General features: G+C 55.2%; 1 protein-coding gene across 1 annotated transcript in view; it reads right to left on the reverse strand.

Moving 5' to 3' along the window:
• Nucleotides 1–451: 451 nt before the first annotated feature.
• VSIG10L (V-set and immunoglobulin domain containing 10 like) overlaps nt 452–9386 on the reverse strand; it is a 10984-nt gene continuing 2049 nt past the window's right edge. Inside the window, exons 3-10 of the mRNA XM_006897364.1 lie at nt 7616–7909; nt 7240–7524; nt 4770–5024; nt 4251–4529; nt 3135–3431; nt 1753–1866; nt 1345–1502; nt 452–523 (exon numbers count right to left, since the gene is read on the reverse strand). Coding sequence (XP_006897426.1) covers nt 452–523; nt 1345–1502; nt 1753–1866; nt 3135–3431; nt 4251–4529; nt 4770–5024; nt 7240–7524; nt 7616–7909 — 1754 coding nt within the window. The remainder of the gene's footprint in view (nt 524–1344; nt 1503–1752; nt 1867–3134; nt 3432–4250; nt 4530–4769; nt 5025–7239; nt 7525–7615; nt 7910–9386) is intronic.

Raw genomic sequence — 9386 nt, forward strand, 5'->3', positions numbered from 1 at the left:
GGAAGCAGAATGTCTTATCTTCCCCCCCCCCCACAATGGAGTATCTAGCTGTGGGTTTGGAACTGCTCACTTGTTCTTAACAGTCAAATGTTGTAACCACTGCACCACGCATGACCTGGGAGAGGGGATGGTGGGTGTACGGAGAAGTATTCAGAAACTGTGCTGGGCTTTTCTCCCCAACAACTCCGTCTTCGGTGGAGTCAGTACTATCTGGCCGTACTGTGCAAACCACAGTTGTTGAATCAGCAGGCATCTCTGCCAGCTCAGGAGTCTCATCTCTTCAAGCTGTTATATAAAGACATATGGAGCTCTTTGGTGGTGAGAGGGGGAGACGGGAAGGCTTGCTTTGGGAGTCCAGTCTTCCGTTATGGCAAGACAGGAAGTCACAGCCACTGCTGAGGGTGAAGAGGAAGTTCCACACTTCCTAGGGCACAGCCAACCACAGCCCTGCTCACACCTGGGTGGCCGCCCGCACAGTTCTAGAGACGCGACCAGGAGAGATGACCGGGCTGGGACCTGAGGCCTGGGAGAGAGAGAGGAAGCAGGACATCAAGAGTCACTCTGGATGTGACACAGCTCATGTCCTTAACCTCTGCCTGCTTTTGGAAATTATCTGACTTCCTTCCATTTGGAAAGGGAAAATAAAAGCCTGGCCGATTACGTGCGATGCATCGGAGAGTTGGACAGTGAATAAGGATGACTGAAAGAGAACTGATGCCTTTGAGCTGTGGTGCTGGAGAAGAGTGTTGAATATCCCATGGACTGCTAGGAGAACAAACAGATTCGTCCTGGAGAGGGTGAAGCCGGAATGCTCCCTGGAGTCAAGGATTCTGAAGCTTCGTCTGACATACTTTGGGCATGTTGCAAGGAGGGATTGGTCTTTGGAGAGGGACATCATATTTGGGAGAGTGGAGGGATGGCGCAGGAGAGGAAGACCCTCGATGAGACGGATCGATTCTATGAGTGGGGTGGTGGGAATGAGTGCGTTTGAGATGGCGAGGTTGGCACAGGATAGAAGAGCGTTTAGGGCTCTTGTACATAGGGTCACTACGAGTCACAAGCGACCCGATGGCACATAACAACAACCCTTGGGGGAGATAATATATTCAAAAGCCCAGCTCTGATGGGATTAAAGTGAAAATTCTGTTCTAGACCGTGGAGAGAACATGAAACTCATATTCAAATTCTTTGAATGGATAACAGATAAATAATAGGTAATATTTTATAAATTTTTGTGAACTGTGAATTATAACTGGGGAATTCCTGGGAGTCTCATCTCCAACTAGAAAGAAAGAAAAAAAAGGAGGTCCCCAGATTTGGGGAAACTGGGGCACCCACACTCACTGGATGGCTCTTGACTGGACTATGCTCCTTCGTGGGGACTTTGGGGGGCAGAGGTCGCGGAGTCTGCACTGGAGTCACCACACTCCGCATCTTCTTCTCTGGTAGGATGACCACAGGGGTCAGGGTTGGAGGTTGCTGCGGCTTCTTAGGTGCTTTTCCTAAGAGGAGGAAGGAAAATGAGAATACATGATTGGTTGCTCAAAAAAGGGGGACAGCCAATGGCAAGGGAGGCTGGTCTGAGAGGTGGCACCTGACTGACTCTGATTGGTTGATAATTGAGAAGAAGCTAATGGGACGCGACCATTTGTGGTGCTGATTGGCTCATCTCAGTTTCCGATGAACCTCCTTCTAGGGACCCTCTCAAATGCCCGTGGCAGCATCTGCCTGTCCAGCAGACCTCCTACTCACCCCGAAAGTGGCACAGGCAGCAGATGCACAGGACAAGAAGAGAGATCAGGAGGGCCAGGCCCAACAGGGAGCCTAGGACGATGCCAGCGATGGCCCCAGGGCTCAGGGTGGGACCTGGAAGGGGCAGAAAGAAGGGAGAGAAGGGGGCAAGGGGCCAGGGCTGCACCCACGTTTCCTAAGCCCCTAACTGCCTCTTCCCTCAGGGAATCAGACCTTCTGCCCCTCTTCTGGAAACCAAACACTAAATCCACAGCTGTCCACTCTATTTTGACTCATAGTGACCCTGAAGGACAGAGCAGAGCTGCCTCATAGGATTTCCGAGGTTAAGACCTTTACGGATGCAGACAGTTCCATCTTTCCCTACTGGTGGATTTGAACCACCGACCTTTTACTTAGTCGACGTTAGGTGTCGTCAGCATCTACTCAGAGTGATGACCGCTGAACAACAGATCCGAACCTCATCCTATTCTGCTCGAACTTCACCATCTCTGTTATCGGCACACAGATTGTTGCTGAGTCTTCCTCCAATCCTGATGCCACATTCTTCTTGGTAGAGTTTGATCTGGATAACCTTTTCGGCATTTATATTGAATAGGTATAGAGAGAGGGTTGTTGTTGTTGTTGTTGTTGTTGTTGTGTGCTGTTGAGTCGCTTGCGACTCATAGCGCACAACAGCCCTGAACCCTGCTCTATCTTGTGCCAACCTCACTGTCTCTGACACACCTACCCCCAATACCCCAGTCACTGAGTCGATCCATCTCATCGAGGGTCTTCCTCTCCTGCGCTGTCCCTCCACCCTCCCAAGCATGACGTCCCTCTCCAAGGACTGGTCCTTCCTTGCAACATGTCCGAAGTACGTCAGATGAAGCCTCAGAATCCTTGCCTCCTTCTACAGAGCAGCTCGTGGATTTGAACCATTCACCTTTTGATTATGCATAAGTCATGAGAGCTTCTTGTAAAGATCATAGCCCTAGGAACTCTATGAAGCAGTTCTACTCTGTCCTGCAGGTTCTGTGAGTTCATAGTGTCCCAGTGGTGATGGGTTTGGTTTTAAAAAGGCTACAGCGCAGAGTTTTGTTCTTTGTGGGGTCGCTGGGAAACAGTCCACTGGCCAGCTCCTAACAGCACAGACCAGATCTAGTCCGCATACATGAGGCCATCAGGAGTCAGGGTTCGCTTAAACATTAACAACACAGCAAAGCTCTACATGTTGACTGGTTCACGTTGAAAACAAACACAGAAAGAAATGAAGTCTGAGATTAAGACGCTGGGATATTCTGGGCTTAGAGTTTAGGTAAAGAGAAGTAGGGTGAGAAGGGTGGAAAAGGGATCCTGGAGAGCTGGGAGGAAGCCCAAGGGAATGCGTCCACAGCCCCACTCACCGGCCTGGTAGATCCGGCTTTGTGAAGGGGTCCCTGGCTGGCCCCCCAGGGTGGGCAGGATTCGCAAGGCCCAGGAGTTGGGTCTTCGCCGTGGCAGGGGCACCACGGCGGAGCGCTCGCGAGGCCCCAGGACCAGCAGGGAGACCCAGTTATTGTAGGTGGGGGCTCTGCCTGCGTCCAGTCCCTCCTGCCTCGCCTGCACCGCAAAGCCGCTGATCAGAGCCCCACGCTCCACATCCCAGGTGAGCACCGCCCCGTCCTGTGCTCTCTGCAGCTTCCACGAGGAGATGGAGGGTCCTGGGGGAGAGGAGGGGACTGAGGGCGAGCGCTGGAGGGGGACCAGGCTCCCGAGTCTGGGGGAGGAGGAGCCTGAGAACTGGGCTCCGGAGGGGGCGAGGTATGGGGGTGCTTAAACTCTTGAATCTGAGGAAAGAGGGGCTGAAGGCTTGGATGCCTGCAGGCGGCAGGGACCCCTGGGTCTGAGGAAGGAGGGCTTGAGGTTTGTTGGCTCCAGGGTTTGAGGGAAGTGGAGGGGCTAATGACGAGGACTCCCAGGTCTGCAGGAGGAGGAGGGGGTCAGTACTCTCAGGTCTGGGGGGGGAGGGGCTAGGGCTGGGTCTTCAGGGTCTGAAGGAAGAGGGAGGAGAGGATAGAGGTGCTGGACAATTGGGTCTGAGGGAGGAGGAATTGGGGGTCAAGACTGCCAGGCCTGCGGGAGGAGGAGCTGGGGTCAGGACTCCAGCGTCTGAGGGAGGAGGGACTAGGGGTGAGGACTCCAGGGTCTGAGGGAGGAGGGGCTGGGGGTGAGGACTCCAGCGTCTGAGGGAGGAGGGGCTGGGGGTGAGGACTCCAGGGTCTGAGGGAGGAGGGGGTGGGGATTGGGATTCTTGGGTTTGAGGGAGGAGGGGCTGGGAGCCTGGTCTCCCGGGTCTAGGAGATAATTGTTATTGTTGTTGTTGATTGCCTTCCAGGCGAGCACAACTCCTACCGACTCTATATGAGTTGTGACCCTATGAACACAAGGCCTGAAGCTCCTTCTTCTACAACTATGGACATTTATCAAAGGTCATAGAGTTTTCCGGGGCGCAAGCTGTGTAGGAAGTGCATGGGGCTCACCAATCAGGGTGATCTGGTCGCCACCGGCACCCAGCGCCCCGCTGCACAGCACCGAGTAGTTTCCCAGGTCCCAGTCCAGGCTGAAGTTGCCAATAAGGAGCCTCCGTCCATCCTGGCTGAGCCGCAGGCGACCTCCGCTTCCGGGGGCCAGGGGCCGGCCTTCCCGCGCCCAGGATGCTCTGGAGGGTGGGGGGCAGCCCGCGGCCTCCAGGGCCACCTCCGCCTCCCCGGAGCGAGTCTCCTCCACCCGCGGATGTAGCAGCACCTCTCGGGGGGCCTCTGCAGGAGGAGAGGCTCTGTAAGTAAGGCAAGCCCTCACCCTGGGTTTAACGCGGTCCTAGTGCTAAGAAGCTTTGTTGCAACCCCAAAGGTGAGCGGTTCGAATCCACTTTTTGCTCCTCGGAAAAAGGATGGGTAATCTCCTCCCCTGGGATTTACTGCCTTTGAAAACCAGCTCGGCTGGTTCCCATTTGACAGAAAACAAGAAGAAGGGGCGCAGAAAGCCCCACCCGCTCTCACCTGGGGTGATGGTGCAGGTGCGCGTGGTCATCAGGTGGTGAGCGAGGCAGGTGACCGGGACGCCACTGAGCTGGGGATGGACGGGGACCGCTGCCAGGAGCGCAGATGGCGCTGGGCCTGCACGGACGCCTTCGGGGAGACCCTGGAACTGCAAGGAGGCGGCGGGGACCCCTCCGGGCCAGGAGCAGCGGAAGTGGAGGCTACGGTCCCCAGGGCCACCTTCCACTGAGCACTCTGGAGACCCGGGTGGCAGATCTGGGAAAGTGAAAAAACGAAGGAGGATACAGCTTCCAGGCTTGGCACATTAGCTCCACCCCTCCTTCACCTAGCTCCACCCACAGTCTCTAGCTGAACCCAGTAACCCCATCCCCGAGGGAGCGACTTGACCACTTGACCGCCTTGTCTCCAGGAAAGTCTAAGCCACGCTGTGCATCATTGCACCCTGACCTTCAAACACAGCCTGACCCCCTTCATTTCTCCATCCACTCATTCTCCCTGGCTACACTGCCTCTTCTTTGTTAGAACACAGGTAAATCCATTTTCATGCTCTCTCATCTTCCCTTGTCCCAAATTTGTCAGCCCTTGTACTTGTAGGTCCTGCTGTTAAAAAATTACCACAGTACATTTACAAAAGTGCAACGATGTCAGTCTGGAGACTAAGGTGTGCCTGATACATGCCATGGTCTTTGCAATCACTTGCTGTGCATCAGAGAGCTGGACAGTGACTAGGGATGATAGAAGGAGAATTGATGCCTTTGAGCTGTAGTGTTGGAGAAGAAAATTGAATATACCATGGACTGCTAAGAAAACAAACAGGTTCAACCTGGAGAGGGTGAAGCCAGGCTGCTCCCTGGAGGCAAGGATTCTGACATACTTTGGACATGTTGCAAGGAGGGACCAGCCCTTGCAGAGGGACGTCATGCTTGGGAGGGTGGAGGGACAGCTCAGGAGGGGAAGGCCCTCTATGAGGTGGATTGATTCAGTGACTGGGGTAATGGGGGTGGGTGTGTTGGAGACAGTGAGATTGGCACAGGACCGAGAAGGGTTTAGGGCTGTTGTACATAGGGTCGCTATGAGTCGTAGGCGACTTGACGGCACATAACAACAACAACAACATTTACAAAAGTACCTTGAGAGGAGGCAGCAGTAGGCACACAAATGTAAAACGTGCTATTATTTTTGTAGAAATATTGTACTAACGTAGGTCATTTAGACCCTTCCCATGTCAGGTCATTTAGATCCTTCCCATGTCACTCAGCTCCTTACTTTTCTGACAATACTTCTTGTCCAGCAATCTCCTCACCCCTTGTTGACCAGTCCCTTCTCCTGGGCATACACACTCTTTGGAGAATCTTCCACCTCTCCTGGCTGGCTCTGCCCCTCCCCCAGGTACACTAACCCCTCCCAGCTGACCCTGTTCTCTCCTGTAAGCACCTTTTCCTCCTGTTTTGTCACCCTCTCCCCAGGTATCCCACCCTTCTGGCTGGCCTCTCTCCTCTTCTTTGAAGTGAAGTCCGTACCTGCTCGCCTTACTGATCCCACTACCTCTGCTAATTACCTTTGCCTCGGATGTCATCCCTCCCTTGGGCATCCTTCTCCTTCTCTACTGTCCCTGTCTAGTCCCTGGGTCACCTCCTCTTTCTTAAAGGGCACCAGCCCCTCTGCCTTGGCCTCATTCCCTTCGGGTATCCCTGAACCCTTTCTAGCCCTATCCCAGATAATCCCCCCCATTGGCCCTGTCTTCTCTATGGGTGATGCCCTTTCGTAGGTATCTTGGTCCCTTGCTGGCCCCTAGGAAACCTTCTAAGGTATTTCTGCTCTGTCAGACAAGGTTGCTATGAGTAGAACTCAATTCTATGGCTGTGGGTTTGGATATGTGTTCGGATTTGGGGGCCCTGCTCTTCCTGGTTATCCCTGTACACGTTTTTGCTTTTCCTTTTTCCAACCCCACCTTCACCCAGGTACTCGTCCTTGGCCACCTGAATCAGGTACCTATCTTTCTGGCTTGATTCGGCCACTCACAGGATATGTCAGCCCCTTGCTGGCCCCGCCCCTCAGAGAGAGTTGCTCCCTGACCCCGCCCCTATGTTTGCCGCCCCCCATGAGCACTGCCCCTCTGGTCTAGGTAACCGCCTCCGTAAGCATCCCTCCCTAGCTCCGCCCCTAGCCTAAATGCCCGCCCCTCCGGGTTAGCCCCGCCCCACAATGACTGCCCCGCCCTAGCTCCACCCCAGTCTAGGTACCCGCCCCTCTGGTTTGGCCCCGCCCCTCAGTGACTGTCCGCCCTAGCTCCACCTCCCACTCTAGATACTCGCCCTTTGGTTTTCCCTGACCCTCCCTAGCTCCGCCCCCAAGTCTAGGTACCCGCCCCTCCGTCCTGCCTCGCCCCTCAGTGACTGTCCCGCCCTAGCTCCGCCCCCTAGTCTAGGTGCTCCTCCCTCTGCTTTAGCCCCGCCCTGATCGCGCTCACCGGCCACTGTGAGGTTGAGCAGCGAGCGGCGGCGGCGTCCAGTACGCGGGTTCGCGGCCAGACAGGCGTAGGCGCCGGCGTGGCCCGGCCGGACCGCAGGCAGCAGGAGACGCGGCCCAGCGGGCACTGCGGCCTCGGTGGGGTCGGCGAGGCTCCAGGCGATGTCGGCGGGTGGCCGCGAGGCGGCGCTGCAGCGCAAGGTGACGTTGCTGCCCGCGGTGACGTAGAAGGTGGGGGCGGAGTCACGGTCCGAGGCCACCGTGATGGTGGGCGGGTCGGGGCCGTCTGGGGTCAAGCGGGCACGGGGGTCACTCTGGCGTCCACCAGGGCCCGCGGGGACTGAGCCCTCCCCCCACCACCGCGTCGCCCCACTCACAGAAGACGCTGACGTCGGCCGCGGCCTCCGTGTGGCCGAAGGGGCTGCGCACATGGCAGGTGTAGCGGGCGTGGTCACTGCGCGCTGGCCGCGCGATGACCAGCTGGTCGCCCTCCGTGCGGATCCGCGGCGGCTCGGCGCCCGCGGGGTCCTCCGCCTCCAGGGCGCGCCCGTCCCGGCTCCAGCTCAGCTCCCCGCGCCCCGGCCTCCACCCCGCGCAGCGCAGCCGCAGCTCGGACGCCCCCTCCTCGGTCTCCGGGGCGGGGGGCTGCACGGACAGCTGGGGCAGCGGCTCTGGACGGGGAGGGGCCAGCTCAGACCAGGCCCTGGGGTCCAGCCCCTGGCCTCTTAGATCCCGGGCTTCACGCCCCCCATTCCCCCACCACCACTTGTCACTCCGGAGGAATCGACCCTCAGTCACCCTTATCTTGCCCACCCACTCTTTTTCGACCCTCAATCACCCTTATCTTGCCCACCCACTCTTTCTCTTTCTTTTTTTTTCTTAGTTGAGGGCATTTTATTTTGTAGAGGTGAGAGAAAGAGAAAAGAGAGGGAAAGGGAGAGATCTCCTAGTGCAATACAACCAAAAAGAATTTTTTTAAGTCTTGAAAATTAAAACATAAAGCAGCCTTCTTTTTCGACCCTCAAATCACCCAGATCTTGCCCACCCACTCTTTTTTTGACCCTCAACCACCCAGATCTTGCCCACCCACTGTTTTTGACCCTCAGTCACCCGTATCTTGCCCACCCACTCTTTTTTTGACCCTCAGTCACCCAGATCTTGCCCACCCACTCTTTTTTTGACCCTCAACCACCCAGATCTTGCCCACCCACTCTGTTTTTGACCCTCAGTCACCCAGATCTTGCCCACCCACTCTTTTTCACCCTCTTTCAGGCACCTTAAAGGAGCTCTGGTGCTACAGTGGATTAGACATTCCACTGCTTTTGGAAAGGTTGGAAGTTCAAACCCCACCAGCTTCTCTTTCCAGCCTGTGGCCTAGTGGGTAAGGAGTTGCACTGCCAACCCAAAAGGCAGGTGGTTCAAATCCACCAGCTGAAAGATGCAATTTACAGCCTCTGGGGGGAAAAAACCTGCCAGAGGGTCAGCTATGATTTGGCTCCAGCAGGAATGAGTTTGAGCTGAGTTTTCCTTCCTTGGGGATTCACAACCTTGGAGACTCCCAAGGGGGGCAGTTCTACTCTGTCCAGCAGGGTCAGTGTTGGGATCAACAGGGCAGTGGGTTTTCGTCCCTCTTACCCCCACCCCGGGGGCTCTGAGACGTCCTGGTAGCACAGAGGTTAGTGCTGGGCTGACAAAGGGAATTCTCTGTCTTACTCTCAGTGAAGTCAGAAAAGATTCATAACGGATTCTCTAGTGGGTTTTGTAAGTCTCATGAGAGATTACCCTCAGAGTTTGTGGATTCAAGATAAATACAGCCTGTAGATATAACTCCCTACAGACTATCCCCTCCCCAAATGACAGACCTATACAGGGAACAATAACACTTGTAAGGCATGTATTCCTCAGAACAATCCATCCCAGGAGACAAAAAAACGCTGCAATTGCCCAAAGACAATACCTCAACAGGCAGGAAGGGGCAGGGAAGAAAGAAGAATGGAAATTGGGCAACAAAGAGAAAATGTTGTTACACTGAGGGAATTGCAACTAATGTTGTTAAAGAAAAGAAGAGAGAGAGAGAGAAAAGAGAGAAAGAAAGAAAGAAAAGGAAGGAAGGAAGGAAGGAAGGAAGGAAGGAAGGAAGAAAAAGAA

The sequence above is a fragment of the Elephantulus edwardii genome, unplaced genomic scaffold (assembly GCF_000299155.1).
Source record: "Elephantulus edwardii isolate Elephantulus edwardi_28Jun2011 unplaced genomic scaffold, EleEdw1.0 scaffold00208, whole genome shotgun sequence".
NCBI lineage: Eukaryota > Metazoa > Chordata > Mammalia > Macroscelidea > Macroscelididae > Elephantulus > Elephantulus edwardii.